The sequence below is a fragment of the Myxine glutinosa genome, chromosome 12 (genome assembly GCF_964187855.1).
Source record: "Myxine glutinosa chromosome 12, kmMyxGlut1.1, whole genome shotgun sequence".
Lineage (NCBI taxonomy): Eukaryota > Metazoa > Chordata > Myxini > Myxiniformes > Myxinidae > Myxine > Myxine glutinosa.
In genome coordinates this window covers 4003474-4026583 of record NC_136272.1, presented here as the reverse complement: position 1 = coordinate 4026583, position 23110 = coordinate 4003474, and the positions used below count along the sequence as shown (strand labels likewise).

Sequence of the window (23110 nt, the reverse complement as noted above, 5' to 3'; positions counted from 1 at the left end):
CACATTTAAGTTTAATTTACACTAAATTACCCTTTCTACATAGCCCACAGGAAATCACATTTAAGTTTAATTTATACTAAATTAACCTTCTAGATAGCCTACAGAAAATCACATTTAAGTTTAATTTACACTAAATTACCCTTTCTACATAGCCCACAGGAAATCACATTTAAGTTTAATTTATACTAAACTAACCTTCTAGATAGCCTACAGAAAATCACATTTAAGTTTAATTTACACTAAATTACCCTTTCTAGATAGCACACAGAAAGTCACATTTAAGTTTAATTTATACTAAATTACCCTTTCTAGATAGCCCACAGAAAATCACATTTAAGTTTAATTTACACTAAATTACCCTTTCTAGATAGCCCACAGGAAATCACATTTAAGGTTAATTTATACTAAATTACCCTTTCTAGATAGCCCACAGAAAATTACATTTAAGTTTAATTTATACTAAATTACCCTTTCTAGATAGCCCACAGAAAATCACATTTAAGTTTAATTTATACTAAATTACCCTTTCTAGATAGCCCAGAGAAAATCACATTTAAGTTTAATTTATACTAAATTGCCCTTTCTAGATAGCCCACAGAAAATCACATTTAAGTTTAATTTACACTAAATTACCCTTTCTAGATAGCCCACAGAAAATCACATTTAAGTTTAATTTATACTAAATTACCCTTTCTAGATAGCCCACAGAAAATCACATTTAAGTTTAATTTATACTAAATTACCCTTTCTAGATAGCCCACAGAAAATCACATTTAAGTTTAATTTACACTAAATTACCCTTTCTAGATAGCCCAGAGAAAATCACATTTAAGTTTAATTTATACTAAATTACCCTTTCTAGATAGCCCACAGAAAATCACATTTAAGTTTAATTTACACTAAATTACCCGTTCTAGATAGCCCACAGGAAATCACATTTAAGTTTAATTTACACTAAATTACCCCTTTCTAGATAGCCCACAGGAAATCACATTTAAGTTTAATTTATACTAAATTACCCTTTCTAGATAGCCCACAGAAAATCACATTTAAGTTTAATTTATACTAAATTGCCCTTTCTAGATAGCCCACAGAAAATTACATTTAAGTTTAATTTATACTAAATTACGCTTTCTAGATAGCCCACAGAAAATCACATTTAAGTTTAATTTACACTAAATTACCCTTTCTAGATAGCCCAGAGAAAATCACATTTAAGTTTAATTTATACTAAATTACCCTTTGTAGATAGCCCACAGAAAATCACATTTAAGTTTAATTTACACTAAATTACCCGTTCTAGATAGCCCACAGGAAATCACATTTAAGTTTAATTTATACTAAATTACCCTTTCTAGATAGCCCACAGGAAATCACATTTAAGTTTAATTTATACTAAATTACCCTTTCTAGATAACCCACAGAAAATCACATTTAAGTTTAATTTATACTAAATTGCCCTTTCTAGATAGCCCACAGAAAATTACATTTAAGTTTAATTTATACTAAATTACGCTTTCTAGATAGCCCACAGAAAATCACATTTAAGTTTAATTTACACTAAATTACCCTTTCTAGATAGCCCACAGAAAATCACATTTATGTTTAATTTATACTAAATTACCCTTTCTAGATAACCCACAGAAAATCACATTTAAGTTTAATTTACACGAAATTAACCTTTCTAGATAGCCCACAGAAAATCACATTTAAGTTTAATTTATACTAAATTACCCTTTCTAGATAGACCACAGGAAATCACATTTAAGTTTAATTTATACTAAATTACCCTTTCTAGATAGCCCACAGAAAATCACATTTAAGTTTAATTTATACTAAATTACCCTTTCTAGATAGCCCACAGAAAATCACATTTAAGTTTAATTTATACTAAATTACCCTTTCTAGATAACCCACAGAAAATCACATTTAAGTTTAATTTACACTAAATTACCCTTTCTAGATAGCACACAGAAAATCACATTTAAGTTTAATTTATACTAAATTACCCTTTCTAGATAGCCCACAGAAAATCACATTTAAGTTTAATTTACACTAAATTACCCTTTCTAGATAGCCCACAGAAAATCACATTTAAGTTTAATTTACACTAAATTACCCGTTCTAGATAGCCCACAGGAAATCACATTTAAATTTAATTTATACTAAATTACCCGTTCTACATAGCCCACAGAAAATCACATTTAAGTTTAATTTATACTAAATTACCCTTTCTAGATAGCCCAGAGAAAATCACATTTAAGTTTAATTTATACTAAATTACCCTTTCTAGATAGCCCACAGAAAATCACATTTAAGTTTAATTTACACTAAATTACCCTTTCTAGATAGCCCACAGAAAATCACATTTAAGTTTAATTTATACTAAATTACCCTTTCTCGATAGCCCACAGAAAATCACATTTAAGTTTAATTTATACTAAATTACCCTTTCTAGATAACCCACAGAAAATCACATTTCAGTTTAATTTACACTAAATTAACCTTTCTATATAGCCCACAGAAAATCACATTTAAGTTTAATTTATACTAAATTACCCTTTCTCGATAGCCCACAGAAAATCACATTTGAGTTTAATTTATACTAAATTACCCTTTCTAGATAGCCCACAGAAAATCACATTTAAGTTTAATTTATACTAAATTACCCTTTCTAGATAGCCCACAGAAAATCACATTTAAGTTTAATTTACACTAAATTACCCTTTCTAGATAGCCCAGAGAAAATCACATTTAAGTTTAATTTATACTAAATTACCCTTTCTAGATAGCCCACAGAAAATCACATTTAAGTTTAATTTACACTAAATTACCCTTTCTAGATAGCCCACAGAAAATCACATTTAAGTTTAATTTACACTAAATTACCCTTTCTAGATAGCCCACAGAAAATCACATTTAAGTTTAATTTATACTAAATTACCCTTTCTAGATAGCCCACAGAAAATCACATTTAAGTTTTATTTACACTAAATTAACCTTTCTAGATAGCCCACAGAAAATCACATTTAAGTTTAATTTACACTAAATTACCCTTTCTAGATAGCCCACAGAAAATCACATTTAAGTTTAATTTATACTAAATTACCCTTTCTAGATAGCCCACAGAAAATCACATTTAAGTTTAATTTACACTAAATTACCCTTTCTAGATAGCCCACAGAAAATCACATTTAAGTTTAATTTATACTAAATTACCCTTTCAAGATAACCCACAGAAAATCACATTTAAGTTTAATTTACACTAAATTAACCTTTCTAGATAGCCCACAGAAAATCACATTTAAGTTTAATTTACACTAAATTACCCTTTCTAGATAGCCCACAGAAAATCACATTTAAGTTTAATTTACACTAAATTACCCTTTCTAGATAGCCCACAGAAAATCACATTTAAGTTTAATTTATACTAAATTACCCTTTCTAGATAGCCCACAGAAAATCACATTTAAGTTTTATTTACACGAAATTACCCTTTCTAGATAGCCCAGAGAAAATCACATTTAAGTTTAATTTATACTAAACTAGGGCATTGCCCGTACTATATCTATATCTAAAATTATATCCCCCCCCTCTATTTACATGAAATGGTTTGGTCCAAAGCGAACGGCTTGCGAGTACGGGGACAATCCCCCCCCCTCTATTTACATGCAATGGTTTGGTCCAAAGCGAACGGCTTCCGGAGTTTGGTAAAGAAATCGCCATCGCGTGCACAAACGCGCAGGAAAGCGAATGAATCGCAAATTCGGTTTTATTAGTTTTAAAACATAGTTTAACGCCAACATAGTTTGCAAACGTGAAATAAATGAATACGCTCTCAAATGTGCCATCCGAGGCAGAGTGTGTCCTCCACGTTCGGCACACGCGATCGTTCGCTGCTCTCTGATTGGTTGAATCGTTTTTTGGACATAGCTCGGTAAGTAATTGTCCGATTAATATGAAACCTTGAAAAGGCACATCCTCGGGTCCCCAGCAATATACCTGGCAAGTTAAAAGTATATCGGACCCGTGGTTGTCGAGAAACAGCGGTCACAGACAAACAGACGTACAAACGTACAGACGTACAGAGATTACTGGAATTATAGATAGATTACCCTTTCTAGATAGCCCAGAGAAAATCACATTTAAGTTTAATTTATACTAAATTGCCCTTTCTAGATAGCCCACAGAAAATTACATTTAAGTTTAATTTATACTAAATTACCCTTTCTAGATAGCCCACAGAAAATCACATTTGAGTTTAATTTATACTAAATTGCCCTTTCTAGATAGCCCAGAGAAAATCACATTTAAGTTTAATTTATACTAAATTGCCCTTTCTAGATAGCCCACAGAAAATCACATTTGAGTTTAATTTATACTAAATTACCCTTTCTAGATAGCCCACAGAAAATCACATTTAAGTTTAATTTATACTAAATTACCCTTTCTAGATAGCCCACAGAAAATCACATTTAAGTTTAATTTACACTAAATTACCCTTTCTAGATAGCCCAGAGAAAATCACATTTAAGTTTAATTTATACTAAATTACCCTTTCTAGATAGCCCACAGAAAATCACATTTAAGTTTAATTTACACTAAATTACCCTTTCTAGATAACCCACAGAAAATCACATTTAAGTTTAATTTATACTAAATTGCCCTTTCTAGATAGCCCAGAGAAAATCACATTTAAGTTTAATTTATACTAAATTGCCCTTTCTCGATAGCCCACAGAAAATCACATTTGAGTTTAATTTATACTAAATTACCCTTTCTAGATAGCCCACAGAAAATCACATTTAAGTTTAATTTATACTAAATTACCCTTTCTAGATACCCCACAGCAAATCACATTTAAGTTTAATTTATACTAAATTACCCTTTCTAGATAACCCACAGAAAATCACATTTAAGTTTAATTTACACTAAATTAACCTTTCTAGATAGCCCACAGAAAATCACATTTAAGTTTAATTTACACTAAATTACCCTTTCTAGATAGCCCACAGAAAATCACATTTAAGTTTAATTTACACTAAATTACCCTTTCTAGATAGCCCACAGAAAATCACATTTAAGTTTAATTTATACTAAATTACCCTTTCTAGATAGCCCACAGGAAATCACATTTAAGTTTAATTTACACTAAATTACCCTTTCTAGATAGCCCACAGAAAATCACATTTAAGTTTTATTTACACGAAATTACCCTTTCTAGATAGCCCAGAGAAAATCACATTTAAGTTTAATTTATACTAAATTACCCTTTCTAGATAGCCCAGAGAAAATCACATTTAAGTTTAATTTATACTAAATTGCCCTTTCTAGATAGCCCACAGAAAATTACATTTAAGTTTAATTTATACTAAATTACGCTTTCTAGATAGCCCACAGAAAATCACATTTAAGTTTAATTTATACTAAATTACCCTTTCTAGATAGCCCACAGAAAATCACATTTAAGTTTAATTTATACTAAATTACCCTTTCTAGATAGCCCACAGAAAATCACATTTAAGTTTAATTTATACTAAATTACCCTTTCTAGATAGCCCACAGAAAATCACATTTAAGTTTAATTTACACTAAATTACCCTTTCTAGATAGCCCAGAGAAAATCACATTTAAGTTTAATTTATACTAAATTACCCTTTCTAGATAGCCCACAGAAAATCACATTTAAGTTTAATTTATACTAAATTACCCTTTCTAGATAACCCACAGAAAATCACATTTCAGTTTAATTTACACTAAATTAACCTTTCTAGATAGCCCACAGAAAATCACATTTAAGTTTAATTTATACTAAATTACCCTTTCTAGATAGCCCACAGAAAATCACATTTAAGTTTAATTTATACTAAATTACCCTTTCTAGATAGCCCACAGAAAATTACATTTAAGTTTAATTTATACTAAATTACCCTTTCTAGATAGCCCACAGAAAATCACATTTAAGTTTAAATTATACTAAATTACCCTTTCTAGATAGCCCACAGAAAATCACATTTTAGTATAATTTATACTAAATTACGCTTTCTAGATAGCCCACAGAAAATCACATTTAAGTATAATTTATACTAAATTACGCTTTCTAGATAGCCCACAGAAAATCACATTTAAGTTTAATTTACACTAAATTACCCTTTCTAGATAGCCCAGAGAAAATCACATTTAAGTTAAATTTACACTAAATTAACCTTTCTAGATAGCCCACAGAAAATCACATTTAAGTTTAATTTACACTAAATTACCCTTTCTAGATAGCCCACAGAAAATCACATTTAAGTTTAATTTACACTAAATTACCCTTTCTAGATAGCCCAAAGAAAATCAAATTAAAATTTAATTTACACTAAATTACCCTTTCTAGATAGCCCACAGAAAATCACATTTAAGTTTAATTTACACTAAATTAACCTTCTAGATAGCCTACAGAAAATCACATTTAAGTTTAATTTACACTAAATTACCCTTTCTAGATAGCCCACAGAAAATCACATTTAAGTTTAATTTATACGAAATTGCCCTTTCTAGATAGCCCACAGAAAATCACATTTAAGTTTACTTTACACTAAATTACCCTTTCTAGATAGCCCACAGAAAATCACATTTAAGTTTAATTTATACTAAATTACCCTTTCTAGATAGCCCAGAGAAAATCACATTTAAGTTTAATTTATACTAAATTGCCCTTTCTAGATAACCCACAGAAAATCACATTTAAGTTTAATTTATACTAAATTACCCTTTCTAGATAGCCCACAGGAAATCACATTTAAGTTTAATTTATACTAAATTGCCCTTTCTAGATAGCCCACAGAAAATTACATTTAAGTTTAATTTATACTAAATTACCCTTTCTAGATAGCCCAGAGAAAATCACATTTAAGTTTAATTTATACTAAATTGCCCTTTCTAGATAGCCCACAGAAAATCACATTTGAGAGTAATTTATACTAAATTACCCTTTCTAGATAGCCCACAGAAAATCACATTTAAGTTTAATTTATACTAAATTACCCTTTCTAGATAGCCCACAGGAAATCACATTTAAGTTTAATTTATACTAAATTACCCTTTCTAGATAACCCACAGAAAATCACATTTAAGTTTAATTTACACTAAATTACCCTTTCTAGATAGCCCAGAGAAAATCACATTTAAGTTTAATTTATACTAAATTACCCTTTCTAGATAGCCCACAGAAAATCACATTTAAGTTTAATTTACACTAAATTACCCTTTCTAGATAGCCCACAGAAAATCACATTTAAGTTTAATTTATACTAAATTACCCTTTCTAGATAGCCCACAGAAAATCACATTTAAGTTTTATTTACACGAAATTACCCTTTCTAGATAGCCCAGAGAAAATCACATTTAAGTTTAATTTATACTAAATTACCCTTTCTAGATAGCCCAGAGAAAATCACATTTAAGTTTTATTTACACGAAATTACCCTTTCTAGATAGCCCACAGGAAATCACATTTAAGTTTAATTTATACTAAATTACCCTTTCTAGATAGCCCACAGAAAATCACATTTAAGTTTAATTTATACTAAATTACCCTTTCTAGATAGCCCACAGAAAATCACATTTAAGTTTAATTTATACTAAATTACCCTTTCTAGATAGCCCACAGAAAATCACATTTAAGTTTAATTTACACTAAATTACCCTTTCTAGATAGCCCAGAGAAAATCACATTTAAGTTTAATTTATACTAAATTACCCTTTCTAGATAGCCCACAGAAAATCACATTTAAGTTTAATTTATACTAAATTACCCTTTCTAGATAGCCCACAGAAATCACATTTAAGTTTAATTTACACTAAATTACCCTTTCTAGATAGCCCACAGGAAATCACATTTTTTTTTTTTTTTTTTTTTTTTTTTTTTTTTTTTTTTTTTTTTTTTTTTTTTTTTGTATACAAGATCGAGGCTCGTGAAAGAGCGAACATTAATCACACCGAAAGACAAACAGACACATAAAACAAATAACATCGGGAGCGGTAGACAAGATGGGGAGAGAGGGGGAAGGACACAAACACAACATTTGAGAGCAGGGACCGAGAGACATGGAGACATCGAGAGATCTGTGGGAGGGAGAGGGCTTTGGGGGGAGGCATGTGAAGGGGGGGAGGCATGTGAAGGGGGGGAGGCATGTGAAGGGGGGGGGGTGGGAGAGGTATAAACATATGGACACTGCCAGGATTTCCAGGAAATAAGTTGGAATTTCAAACAAGGTGGATCTGGGGTGAATTAGTGGGGGTAGAAAAGATCAAGGTTATGGATGGGGGAAGATAAGAGATGGTGGTGAACAGCTGTTTTAAAGACCTGGAGGGAGGAGAGGGATTGAAGGGAGTGTGGGAGTTTGTTCCACAGGCGGGAGAAAAGAGGAATGAAAGAGTGAAGGTGAGCAGAGAGCCGAGATTTCGGCAGTTTAACCATCAGAGGGTTGCTGGCAGATCTTGTGCGACCTGTAGGAATATTTGGGGGACAGAGCACAGAGAGAGCTGGGGGAGCAAGGCCGGAGAGGAGTCGGTAGAAGACAGAAAGACCACCTACCTGCCTGCGGTGAGTGAGTGAAAGGCCCTCAGAGATAGCTTCATCGCGGGAGATTCCAATGATTTTGAAAGCTTTGGATTCAACAGCGTGAAGCCGAGCCAGGTGTGAGGCAGGAGCACCAGCCCATAGGGGAGAACAGTATTCCATTGAGCTGCGGATGAAAGCCTTGTATGTGGTGAGGAGCTCAGGTGTGCCGAGGAAGGACTTCGCACGACGGAGGATGCCCAGTCGGCGACTGGCTTTGGAGGCCAGCTTGGAAATGTGGTTTTCCCAAGAAAGATCATGGCAGATAGTGAGACCCAAAAGCTTGAGTGACAGAACTTCTTGGAGAGGATTGTTGAGAAAGTAGATGGGAGGGTTGTCCAGTCGATCTTTTCGGAGAGACATAGTAAGAGAGTGAGATTTGGCAGGATTGAAAGACATGTTCCACTTGTTTGACCAGTCTGTGATTTTGTCCAGGTCTTCAGAGAGTGAGGAGGCTGCAGACTGCCGATCTGAGGGAAGAGGAATGGAGCGGCAGAGAGTGGAGTCATCAGCAAAGAGATAGAGAGGATTTTCCAGAGAGTCAGAGAGATCATTGATAAAGACCAGAACAAGCACAGGGCCCAGCACACTTCCTTGGGGAACTCCAGCCTGAACAGGAAGGGGAGATGAGAGAAATCCATTCAGGGCCACACGTTGACTACGACCAGAGAGGAAGTCCGCAAGCCATGCATGGAGATTTCCATGGATACCATAGGAGGAGAGTTTGGTGAGCAGAGCTGGGTGCCAGACCGTATCAAAGGCCCTTGATATGTCAAGGGAGACAGCTCTGATTTCCTGTTTGTCATTGAGGACCTCCATCCATTGTTGAGACAGCAGAAGCAGCATGTCCAGAGTAGAGTGACCTGGTCTGAAACCAAATTGATGATCAGAGATCAAGCCATTGGAGAAGAGGAAAGATTTCATATCCGAAGCAATGATGGATTCCATGACTTTGCTGATAATTGGGAGCAGGCTGATTGGTCTGTAGTTGCAAGGATCTGTTTTTGCACCTTTTTTGGGTAAAGCGGTAATGTTAGCTGATTTCCAGGATGCTGGCAGATGACCTTGAGCAAAAGATAGGGTGAAAAGAACAGAGAGAGGGTGAGATAGAGTGGCAGAGCAGGATTTTAGGACCCGTGGGCTGATGCCGTCTGGTCCAGTTGCAGAATCAGAGTCGAGGTTTGACAAAAACTCCTCCACCTTGTCAGGAGAGAAGGACACAGAGTCCAGGAGCAGTTGGGTTCGACTGGGAAAGGTGGGAACAGAGAGAGATGGGTTTAGGACTAAGGATTTCGAGGCGAACACAGAGTTGAGGCATTCGGCTTTGTCACGTGCGATGTCAACTGTGTGTCCATTTGAGGTAAGGGAGGGGATGGAGGGGGAACAAACACCAGAAACGGATTTGACCAGACGCCACCAGGATTTGGAGGAAGGAGACAGGTTTGAGAGTTCATTCTTGAGTGAGGAGAGATAGTGCTTCCTGGCACTCCTGAGGGTAGACACACACTTGTTCCGAGCTTGGTGGAAGGAACTGAGATTTCCTTCAGTTGGATTAGCCTTCCAAGAGGCAAAGGCAAGTTGTTTCAGGGCAACTGCCTCACCACAAGATTCAGTGTACCATGGACGGGAGGAAGGGTAAGACAATTGAAGGCGAGATGGGATAAATCTGTGCATGAGAGAGATCAGTTTGCTTTGGAAGAATTCCCAGGAAGAATTGATGTCAGAGGCAGTGGAGATGGGAGACCAATCCAGACGATTGATGGCTGCTTGAAGACCGTCCCAGTCGGCCTGAGTGAAATGCCAGACTCGTCGACGCTGAGGAGGCTCTCTGAGAATGGCCAGAGAGATGTCCACTTTGACAAGCACATGATCAGAAGAACCGATTGGAGCAGAAGAAGAGCAGCAGACATTAGCAGGGAAGTTTGTCATAACCAAGTCTAGAAGAGAAGATACTCCATTGGCTGAGATCCGGGTCGGGAAATTGACAGATTGTGTCAATCCCAGTGAGTCACAGAAGTCCTTTGCTGAGGTGCCATGGCTGGTGGGAGATGAACCCACACCCAGCCAGGTGGCATGATGACAGTTGAAGTCACCACATATGAGGAAGAGAGAGTTGGGATGAGTGGATAGAAGTTGGTCCATGTTGTCAGACATTGAAATGTAGATGGAGTCATCACTGTTTGGGGGACGGTACAGAACACATATGAACAAAAGGTGGGAGCGGAGAGGAAGCCGTAACCAGAGGTACTCCTGCGGGTGAGGAGGAAAGAGAGCAGTGCAAGGAGAGTGAGGAAGAGAGTTTTTGACAAAGATAGCCACCCCACCACCAGGCCGAGGCTCAGGTCTATCATACCGGAGGAGGGAGTAACCAGGAAGAGATATTAAGGAATCAGAGACATCTTGAAGGAGGAAAGTCTCTGTTAAGCAGATCAAGTCTGGATTGTCAGAAGCAACCTGTATGGAGAGATCAGTCAGGTTTGAGCGAAGGCCCCGGATGTTTGAGGTCCATACCGTTAATGAAGAGAGAGGGGGAGCATCGGGTACAGGACAGGGGAGGGGAGGAGTAGGGTAAGATGAAGGATGAGAGGGGGAGGTAGGGAGAGCAGTTGATAGTGTTTCAGATGTTGCAGAAGAGTTCCAAGAAAGGGAAGGATGAGGAGGATGAAAGGTTTGCTGGTGAAGGGATGCGGCACAGTGAGGGGTTGTTTGAGGGGGGGCAGAGGAAAGTAGAAGGTTTGGGGGGGTGGAGGTATGAGATAGAAGGGAGACGAAGTGGGGAGGAGGCAGCTTGGAGGAGGAGGGGGGAGGAGAGAGAATTGGAGAGGAATGGTATGGGGGGAGAATTGAATGGGAGGGATTGGGGGGGAGTTTTGAAGGGGAGGAGTGAGGGGGGAGTTTAGGAGGGGAGGGGCAAGGGGGAGTTTTGGAGGGAAGGGGAAAGGGGGGAGATCAGGAGTGGAGGGGCAAGGGGGGGGGATTAGGAGGGGAGGGGCAAAGGGGAAGTTTAGGAGGGGAAGGGCAAGGGGGGAGTTCAGGAGTGGAGGGGCAAGGGGGGAGTTTAAGAGTGGAGGGGCAAGGGGGAAGTTTCGGAGTGTAGGTGCAAGGGGGGGGATTTGGATGGGAGGGGCAAGAGGGGAGTTTAGAAAGTGGATGATTAATGAAAGACGAACATTGATAACAAATTGGGTTTGTTGTGATTTTCAAGTTAGCAATCCAGTTCAGGATGATGGAGGAGGGATGGAATGAATGTGAATTTAGACCATGTAGTGAGGGAGACGTATAAGATATTGAATTTCTTTTTTTTGAAGTGGAATGAGTTGGAGAGGAAATTGAGAAAAGCCTTTTAAATAGGAAGAAAAACAGCGTGTTGTAATATACCACTGAATAAAAAACAGAAGGGGAAAGGTTAAACATATTTAAAAATATTTAAACAGAACTATGAACAATCTTATATGCACAAAAATACCAACGGGGGGAGAGCCGAGAGGGACCACCACGAGTCACGTGAACAGGGCAAACGGTGGATGGCAAGGAGATAATGGGGGTGGGGCGAACAGCACACCTGGACAGAAAATACAGGATGAGACAACAGTACACGTGGAGAAAAAAAAAAATGTTTTTGTTTTTTTTTGGGGGGGGGGGGGGGGGGTGGGGATTTAGAACGTTAGACAGTATTATGTTCGGGGTAGAAGGGAAAAAACCAAGAGCCAAGCAAAACACACTTAAGTTAACAAAACACCGACGGGGGTACAACTACAAGGCCACACACGAGGGGCAGAAAACGATTAATTAATTACGAGTTACAGGAAATTCAAACCAAAACTAACTATAATAATCAAACAATATCACATGGACGATAAAATAACGAATTGAAATTTGACAATCTATCTGGGGAAATGGGGGAGAAACACGTGGTCGAAGAACGAACGAACGAATAAGAATGAATAAACGAATGAGCACAGAGAAGGTAGTCTTTTTTTTCTTTTTTTTTTTGAGTTGAGATTTACATAAGGAAGTAGGCTTTGGGGTGGAAAGACTGCGAAAACAGAGAACGAAAGTTATTGGATCACAAACGACAGGCGCTGAGAGAAAAACAAAGCCTCAAGGTTGTACTTGTACAGTGTACACTGTACAAGACCTCGAGACGACACGAATTAACGCGATTTTCAATACAGGTATGAAAGATTTGCACCGAAAATCTTTGACGGGACAATATACGTACATACACCATAAAAGAAATACAGTTATAACGAAAATACAAATTGGAACAATGACTTAACTTCGATTTCGATGGAGAGCGTGGAGACCTGCGAAAAAACGAACCGTCGCCAGCAAGACCGGAAACGGAAAACATTTAAGTTTAATTTATACTAAATTACCCTTTCTAGATAGCCCACAGAAAATCACATTTAAGTTTAATTTATACTAAATTACCCTTTCTAGATAACCCACAGAAAATCACATTTCAGTTTAATTTACACTAAATTAACCTTTCTAGATAGCCCACAGAAAATCACATTTAAGTTTAATTTATACTGAATTACCCTTTCTAGATAGCCCACAGAAAATCACATTTAAGTTTAATTTATACTAAATTACCCTTTGTAGATAGCCCACAGAAAATTACATTTAAGTTTAATTTATACTAAATTACCCTTTCTAGATAGCCCACAGAAAATCACATTTAAGTTTAAATTATACTAAATTACCCTTTCTAGATAGCCCACAGAAAATCACATTTAAGTATAATTTATACTAAATTACGCTTTCTAGATAGCCCACAGAAAATCACATTTAAGTATAATTTATACTAAATTACGCTTTCGAGATAGCCCACAGAAAATCACATTTAAGTTTAATTTACACTAAATTACCCTTTCTAGATAGCCCAGAGAAAATCACATTTAAGTTAAATTTACACTAAATTAACCTTTCTAGATAGCCCACAGAAAATCACATTTAAGTTTAATTTATACTAAATTACCCTTTCTAGATAGCCCACAGAAAATCACATTTAAGTTTAATTTACACTAAATTACCCTTTCAAGATAGCCCAAAGAAAATCAAATTTAAATTTAATTTACACTAAATTACCCTTTCTAGATAGCCCACAGAAAATCACATTTAAGTTTAATTTACACTAAATTAACCTTCTAGATAGCCTACAGAAAATCACATTTAAGTTTAATTTACACTAAATTACCCTTTCTAGATAGCACACAGAAAGTCACATTTAAGTTTAATTTACACTAAATTACCCTTTCTAGATAGCACACAGAAAATCACATTTAAGTTTAATTTACACTAAATTACCCTTTCTAGATAGCCCACAGAAAATCACATTTAAGTTTAATTTATACTAAATTGCCCTTTCTAGATAGCCCACAGAAAATCACATTTAAGTTTAATTTATACTAAATTACCCTTTCTAGATAGCCCACAGAAAATCACATTTAAGTTTACTTTACACTAAATTACCCTTTCTAGATAGCCCACAGAAAATCACATTTATGTTTAATTTACACTAAATTACCCTTTCTAGATAGCCCACAGAAAATCACATTTAATTTTAATTTACACTAAATTACCCTTTCTAGATAACCCACAGAAAATCACATTTATGTTTAATTTACACTAAATTACCCTTTCTAGATAACCCACAGAAAATCACATTTAAGTTTAATTTACACTAAATTACCCTTTCTAGATAGCCCACAGAAAATCACATTTAAGTTTAATTTATACTAAATTAACCTTTCTAGATAGCCCACAGAAAATCACATTTAAGTTTAATTTATACTAAATTTCCCTTTCTAGATAGCCCACAGAAAACCACATTTAAGTTAAATTTACACTAAATTACCCTTTCTAGATAGCCCACAGAAAATCACATTTAAGTTTAATTTATACTAAATTTCCCTTTCTAGATAGCCCACAGAAAATCACATTTAAGTTTAATTTATACTAAATTTCCCTTTCTAGATAGCCCACAGAAAATCACATTTAAGTTAAATTTACACTAAATTATCCTTTCTAGATAGCCCACAGAAAACCACATTTAAGTTAAATTTACACTAAATTATCCTTTCTAGATAGCCCACAGAAAATCACATTTAAGTTTAATTTACACTAAATTACCCTTTCTAGATAACCCACAGAAAACCACATTTAAGTTAAATTTACACTAAATTATCCTTTCTAGATAGCCCACAGAAAATCACATTTAAGAGTAATTTACACTAAATTACCCTTTCTAGATAGCCCACAGAAAATCACATTTAAGTTTAATTTACACTAAATTACCCTTTCTAGATAACCCACAGAAAATCACATTTAAGTTTAATTTACACTAAATTACCCTTTCTAGATAGCCCACAGAAAATCACATTTAAGTTTAATTTATACTAAATTGCGCTTTCTAGATAACCCACAGAAAATCACATTTAAGTTTAATTTATACTAAATTACCCTTTCTAGATAGCCCACAGAAAATCACATTTAAGTTTAATTTACACTAAATTACGCTTTCTAGATAGCCCATTGAAAATCACATTTAAGTTTAATTTATACTAAATTACCCTTTCTAGATAGCCCCCAGAAAATCACATTTAAGTTTAATTTACACTAAATTACCCTTTCTAGATAGCACACAGAAAATCACATTTAAGTTTAATTTATACTAAATTACGCTTTCTAGATAGCCCGGAGAAAATCACATTTAAGTTTAATTTATACTAAATTACCCTTTCTAGATAGCCCACAGAAAATCACATTTAAGTTTAATTTACACTAAATTACGCTTTCTAGATAGCCCACAGAAAATCACATTTAAGTTTAATTTATACTAAATTACGCTTTCTAGATAGCCCATTGAAAATCACATTTAAGTTTAATTTATACTAAATTACCCTTTCTAGATAGCCCCCAGAAAATCACATTTAAGTTTAATTTACACTAAATTACCCTTTCTAGATAGCCCACAGAAAATCACATTTAAGTTTAATTTATACTAAATTACGCTTTCTAGATAGCCCAGAGAAAATCACATTTAAGTTTAATTTATACTAAATTACCCTTTCTAGATAGCCCACAGAAAATCACATTAAAGTTTAATTTACACTAAATTACGCTTTCTAGATAGCCCAAAGAAAATCACATTTAAGTTTAATTTATACTAAATTACCCTTTCTAGATAGCCCACAGAAAATCACATTTAAGTTTAATTTAAACTAAATTACCCTTTCTAGATAGCCCAAAGAAAATCACATTTAAGTTTAATTTACACTAAATTACCCTTTCTAGATAGCCCACAGAAAATCACATTTAAGTTTAATTTACACTAAATTATCCTTTCTAGATAGCCCACAGAAAATCACATTTAAGTTAAATTTACACACAATACAGCACTCGGTATGGAACATACATGAGAATACAACAATACAGCACTCGGTAGAGAGCATACATGAGAATACCACAATACAGCACTCGGTATGGAACATAAATGAGAATACAACAATACAGCACTTGGTAGAGAACATACATGAGAATACCACAATACAGCACTCGGTGTGGAACATACATGAGAATACAACAATACAGCACTCGGTAGAGAACATACATGAGAATACAACAACACAGCACTCGGTAGAGAACATACATGAGAATACAACAATACAGCACTCGGTAGAGAGCATACATGAGAATACAACAACACAGCACTCGGTAGAGAGCACTCGGTAGAGAACATACATGAGAATACAACAATACAGCACTCGGTGGAGAACATACATGAGAATACAACAATACAGCACTCGGTAGAGAGCATACATGAGAATACAACAATACAGCACTCGGTATAGAGCATACATGAGAATACAACAACACAGCACTCGGTAGAGAGCACTCGGTAGAGAACATACATGAGAATACAACAATACAGCACTCGGAAGAGAACATACATGAGAATACAACAATACAGCACTCGGTAGAGAGCATACATGAGAATACAACAATACAGCACTCGGTATAGAGCATACATGAGAATACAACAATACAGCACTCGGTATAGAACATACATGAGAATACAACAATTCAGCACTCGGTATAGAGCATACATGAGAATACAACAATACAGCACTCGGTAGAGAACATACATGAGAATACAACAATACAGCACTCGGTATGGAGCATACATGAGAATACAACAATACAGCACTCGGTATAGAACACACATGAGAATACAACAATACAGCACTCGGTAGAGAGCATAAATGAGAATACAACAATACAGCACTCGGTATAGAACATACATGAGAATACAACAATACAGCACTCGGTAGAGAACATACATGAGAATACAACAATACAGCACTCAGTAGAGCGCATACATGAGAATACAACAATACAGCACTCGGTAGAGAACATACATGAGAATACAACAATACAGCACTCGGTATAGAACATACATGAGAATACAACAATACAGCACTCGGTAGAGAACATACATGAGAATACAACAATACAGCACTCGGTAGAGAGCATACATGAGAATACAACAATACAGCACTCGGTATAGAACATACATGAGAATACAACAATACAGCACTCGGTGTAGAACATACATGAGAATACAACAATACAGCACTCGGTGGAGCGCATACATGAGAATACAACAATACAGCACTCGGTATAGAACATACATGAGAATACAACAATACAGCACTCGGTAGAGAACATACATGAGAATACAACAATACAGCACTCGGTATAGAACATACATGAGAATACAACAATACAGCACTAGGTAGAGAACATACATGAGAATACAACAATACAGCACTCGGTATAGAACATACATGAGAATACAACAAAACATCACTCGGTAGAGAACATACATGAGAATACAACAACACAGCACTCGGTATAGAACATACATGAGAATACAACAATACAGCACTCGGTAGAGAACATACATGAGAATACAACAATACAGCACTCGGTAGAGAACATACATGAGAATACAACAATACAGCACTCGGTATAGAACATACATGAGAATACAACAATACAGCACTCGGTAGAGAACATACATGAGAATACAACAATACAGCACTCGGTAGAGAACATACATGAGAATACAACAATACAGCACTCGGTAGAGAACATACATGAGAATACAACAATACAGCACTCGGTATAGAACATACATGAGAATACAACAAAACATCACTCGGTAGAGAACATACATGAGAATACAACAATACAGCACTCGGTATAGAGCATACATGAGAATACAACAATACAGCACTCGGTAGAGAACATACATGAGAATACAACAATACAGCACTCGGTATAGAGCATACATGAGAATACAACAATACAGCACTCGGTATAGAACACACATGAGAATACAACAATACAGCACTCGGTAGAGAGCATAAATGAGAATACAACAATACAGCACTCGGTATAGAACATACATGAGAATACAACAATACAGCACTCGGTAGAGAACATACATGAGAATACAACAATACAGCACTCGGTAGAGCGCATACATGAGAATACAACAATACAGCACTCGGTAGAGAACATACATGAGAATACAACAATACAGCACTCGGTAGAGAACATACATGAGAATACAACAATACAGCACTCGGTAGAGAGCATACATGAGAATACAACAATACAGCACTCGGTAGAGAACATACATGAGAATACAACAATACAGCACTCGGTAGAGAGCATACATGAGAATACAACAATACAGCACTCGGTATAGAACATACATGAGAATACAACAATACAGCACTCGGTGTAGAACATACATGAGAATACAACAATACAGCACTCGGTGGAGCGCATACATGAGAATCCAACAATACAGCACTCGGTGTAGAACATACATGAGAATACAACAATACAGCACTCGGTAGAGAACATACATGAGAATACAACAATACAGCACTCGGTATAGAACATACATGAGAATACAACAATACAGCACTCGGTAGAGAACATACATGAGAATACAACAATACAGCACTCGGTATAGAACATACATGAGAATACAACAAAACATCACTCAGTAGAGAACATACATGAGAATACAACAACACAGCACTCGGTATAGAACATACATGAGAATACAACAATACAGCACTCGGTAGAGAACATACATGAGAATACAACAATACAGCACTCGGTAGAGAACATACATGAGAATACAACAATACAGCACTCGGTATAGAACATACATGAGAATACAACAATACAGCACTCGGTAGAGAACATACATGAGAATACAACAATACAGCACTCGGTAGAGAACATACATGAGAATACAACAATACAGCACTCGGTATAGAACATACATGAGAATACAACAATACAGCACTCGGTGGAGAACATACATGAGAATACAACAATACAGCACTCGGTAGAGAACATACATGAGAATACAACAATACAGCACTCGGTATAGAACATACATGAGAATACAACAATACAGCACTCGGTGGAGCGCATACATGAGAATACAACAATACAGCACTCGGTATAGAACATACATGAGAATACAACAATACAGCACTCGGTAGAGAACATACATGAGAATACAACAATACAGCACTCGGTAGAGAACATACATGAGAATACAACAATACAGCACTCGGTAGAGCGCACACCTCCACCAGATTGAACAGTTTATGTTTTGTATCCCACTGATAGGCCGGATCTGGATTCAGATCCGAACCAAAATCGAATCGGCTTGTTCTTGTCGCCGAACCAACACATCCATCTAGTTTTGTTATAATCCGTTCACAACTGTATTGAAATATTATGTTCATCACCTTTTTGGTCCTATCACTCAATGGCGAAGAATCAGTTAGATAATTTTAATAAATGCAGTATCCCGATCCGTATTCGAGTCTGCACCAAAATCGAATCAATTCTTCCTTGTCACACCCACAACATGTCCACGAAGTTTTGTCCAAATCAGTCCATAACTTTCAGAGATATCGTGCTATATATTGGTTGTGGCCCTATCTCCCAATGGTGAAGAATCATTAAAAAAAATTCTGGGATACAAACCTGGATCTTCAGCAAAATCGAATAACCTCGTTCTTAGCACACACCCAACCTGTCCGCCAAATTCCATCTGAATCCATCAAAAACTTTTAAAGATATTCTGTTCACAGACAGAGAGACAGACAAACAGTCAGGGATGAAAACATAGCCTCGGGCCACCTTGTATGTCGGAGGTAATGAACGAGAGTTGCACCGTTGTTACCCCTAATGGTTTATGCAACATCTCCTTTGGAAACTTGGCACTAGGATGATGTCATTTGACCAGGGTTGCCTCTACCTGGGCGGAAGACGCCTCGAGTTATTCACAAGTGAGTGGGGCCGAAGCGCAGCGAACCGAAACACCAAGCGGACGTCCGGGTGGACGTGGGGGACGGACGTGTGAGTGGAATGGAGGGATTGCACAGTTTGATTAAAAAAGGGGTTACACTCCCCAAAACTCATCACAGGCGTGTAACACGGGTCAGTGATGGAACCCTAATCAAAGAAGGTTGCGCACACACGGTGAGCGGTTTAAATCGGGTTGTTGCTGTGGAGACGATAACGAACAAATGGCAAACACCACCGTGGCAGGCCATCTAGGGTCACACCTGCACACCTGTGCAGATCGAGTAGGTGGACGGTTCAAAAGGTTGGAGAACTGAGATGCAATAGGACAAGGAAAGCCTCCGTATGAGCACAAGAGAAGAATACAAATTGTAAATACTTGTATATTGAAAAATAAAAATGGCGATTGTTGGACGATTACAAGTATCTCGTCCCAATAACATTTTGTATATTCCATGTGTTTGTCAAATTCCCACATTTATCTTTCTCTAAAGTCTAAACCCTTCACATACAGCCGTGGCCAAAAATATTGGCACCCTTGCACTTTTTCAAATTACCTCGAATTTTTTTTTGAAATAGACAAAAGTATTTGGTCTCCACAATTCTTTATTTCGCTGTTAAGATTACAGAACCTTTGTTTTTGATTTAGAACTTAATATATCCTTTTAAATTAGAAAATAAAAAGAAATGGCATTGACAAAATTATTGACACCCAAGACTTAATATTTGGTAGCACGGCCTTTGGACAAAATACCTGCAGTCAAGCACTTCCGATAGCCATGAATGAGCTTCCTCCACCTCTCTACTGGCAGTTTGACCCACTCTTCTTGTGCAAACTGCTCCAGTTCTCCCAGATTTGAAGGGTGCCTTCTCCCAAATGCTGTTTTCAGATCTCCCCACAGGTGTTCAATGGGATTTAGATCTGGACTCATTGCTGCCACTTCAGAACAGTCCAGCGTTTTGTCTTGAACCATTCTTGGTGCTTTTTGAAGTGTGTTTGGGGTCATTGTCCTGCTGCAAGACCCATGTCCTTCGACGTAGACCCAGCTTTCTGACACTGGGTTGAACATTGCGCTCCAAAATGCCTTGGTAATCTTCTGATTTCATGATACCATGCACACATTCAAGGCACCCAGTGCCAGAGGCAGCACAGAAACCCCAAAACATCACTGAACCTCCTCCATGTTTGACTGCAGCAAAGGTGTTCTTTTCTTTGAAGGCTTCATTTTGTTTTCTGTAAACATAGAGATGATGTGCTTTCCAAAAAAGCTCTAATTTGGCCTCATCTGTCCACAGGACTTTCTCCCAGAAGGGTTTTGACTTGTTCAGGTGTGTTTTGGCAAACTCCAGTCGGGCTTTCTCAGCAGTGGGGTCCTCCTGGGTCTCCTACCATAGAACCCCCTTTCATTCAGTTGGCGAAGGATGGTGCAAGTTGAAAATGTTATACCTTGTGTCTGAAGGTGAGCTTGAATCTGTTTGGCAGTTGATCGATGTGCTTTCTCCAACATTCGAACAATTCTCTGCTGCAATCTTCGATCAAGTTTTCTCTTGCGGTCACATCCAGGGAGGTTGGCCACAGTGCCATGGGCCTTAAACTTCCTGATAACATTGCATACGGTGGACACAGGAACATCAAGGTCTCTGGAGATGGACTTGCAGCCTTGAGATTGTCCATGCTTGGCTACAATCTTGTATCTGACCTCCTCAAACAATTCTCTGGTTTTTCTTTCTGTTCTCCATGCTCATTGTGGTACACACAGTGACACAAAACAACAGAATGACTCGTTTTCTCTATTTAAACCGGTTGAATGAGTGATTTTTATATTGCAGGCACATGCAACTCACCACAGTTGAGTTCAATTCCAAAGTAAGGGAGAATCACCTGCTTGAAATCTAATTATTTATAACACCTTCTAAAAGGTGCCAATGCAGTAATATTGCCATTTTAGGATTTCTGTGTGGAATAAGCTAAGATTTAGTCATTTTTTCAGCTTTTTATGGTTTGTTCCACTGCAAACCAAAGAAATACAAATGTGGATCCCAAAATATTTTTTTATTTCAACAGTTTTATGGAAGAAATGGTGCATTATTTGAAAAAAGTGCAAGGGTGCCAATATTTTTGGCCTCGACTGTACCTTTTGACCAGACATTAACCGTTAACCCTATGTTGTCCATGTCCATCTTTTGTTATTTTGCTAAACACAAGTCAAAACGTCTCCTTTACGTATCAAAATATCTCCATCTCCAAGTCAAAACATCTTCAACAAACATCTCCTTTTCCGGGGTTTGGTGTACAAAAAGATAAGTCGTCAGCAATTCCGAGCGCGCACACGCAAAATCATGTGCCTCACTTGTGATTGCGGTTCTTGATGTTGAAGAAGAGGAAAAATGCAGAAATGATGAGGCCGAGGACGGTAAACGCGGACAGGAAGGCGTACAGAGGCAGCCAAATGTTCCGCAGCCGCACTTCTACGATGGTACGGTCACGAGGAGGTCCTTGGCCTGGAAGGAACATGGAGGAGGGGAAAATGTATTTGTCATTATTGTTGAAACCACTATTCCACGTGGTGCGTTGATTCGGTTTGTGTGGTTGGTCTTCTCATGCAAGCATTTTATTTATTTACCGCAAAGAACCACATTTCCCAGGTTGTCCACATGTAACAAGGTTGTCCTTCCTTTGATTTGCAAGTTTGAAGATACATTCTCAAAAATTTGGATAGACTCTTATCAGAATTTATCAGATCTTATGCAAAATCATTGTAATTTCCCCTTTCTTTTTGAAAATACTCAATTTATGTAAGGTTTGAATTCTGCATCAATTTCCAACCTGCACTAAACTCTGTTTAACATGAAATGTATGAATCATTTATTTATTTTGTCGGTAAACGAAGCAGATTTTCTCCTTATCCTCCTCTTGTCATCCACTAACCTGATCCATGATCCACCATTGTTCTTATTCTTTAAGGGCCACAATTATTCCAATGTTCTTATGGGGTTGGCCGGGGGAACATTAGTCCAGGTCTTTTACGAATCGCCTGGCCAGGTCTGACGTTTGACTCAGGTTTGGGCAGGTATTTATCCTTCTATTAG

At 36.7% G+C, this 23110-nt stretch overlaps 1 protein-coding gene across 1 annotated transcript in view; it reads right to left on the bottom strand.

Moving 5' to 3' along the window:
• LOC137437288 (gamma-aminobutyric acid type B receptor subunit 2-like) overlaps nucleotides 1-23110 on the bottom strand; it is a 915845-nt gene that overhangs the window by 443866 nt on the left and 448869 nt on the right. The window contains exon 10 of the mRNA XM_078766430.1: nucleotides 22372-22522. Within this exon, the coding sequence (XP_078622556.1) occupies nucleotides 22372-22522 (151 nt within the window). The remainder of the gene's footprint in view (nucleotides 1-22371; nucleotides 22523-23110) is intronic.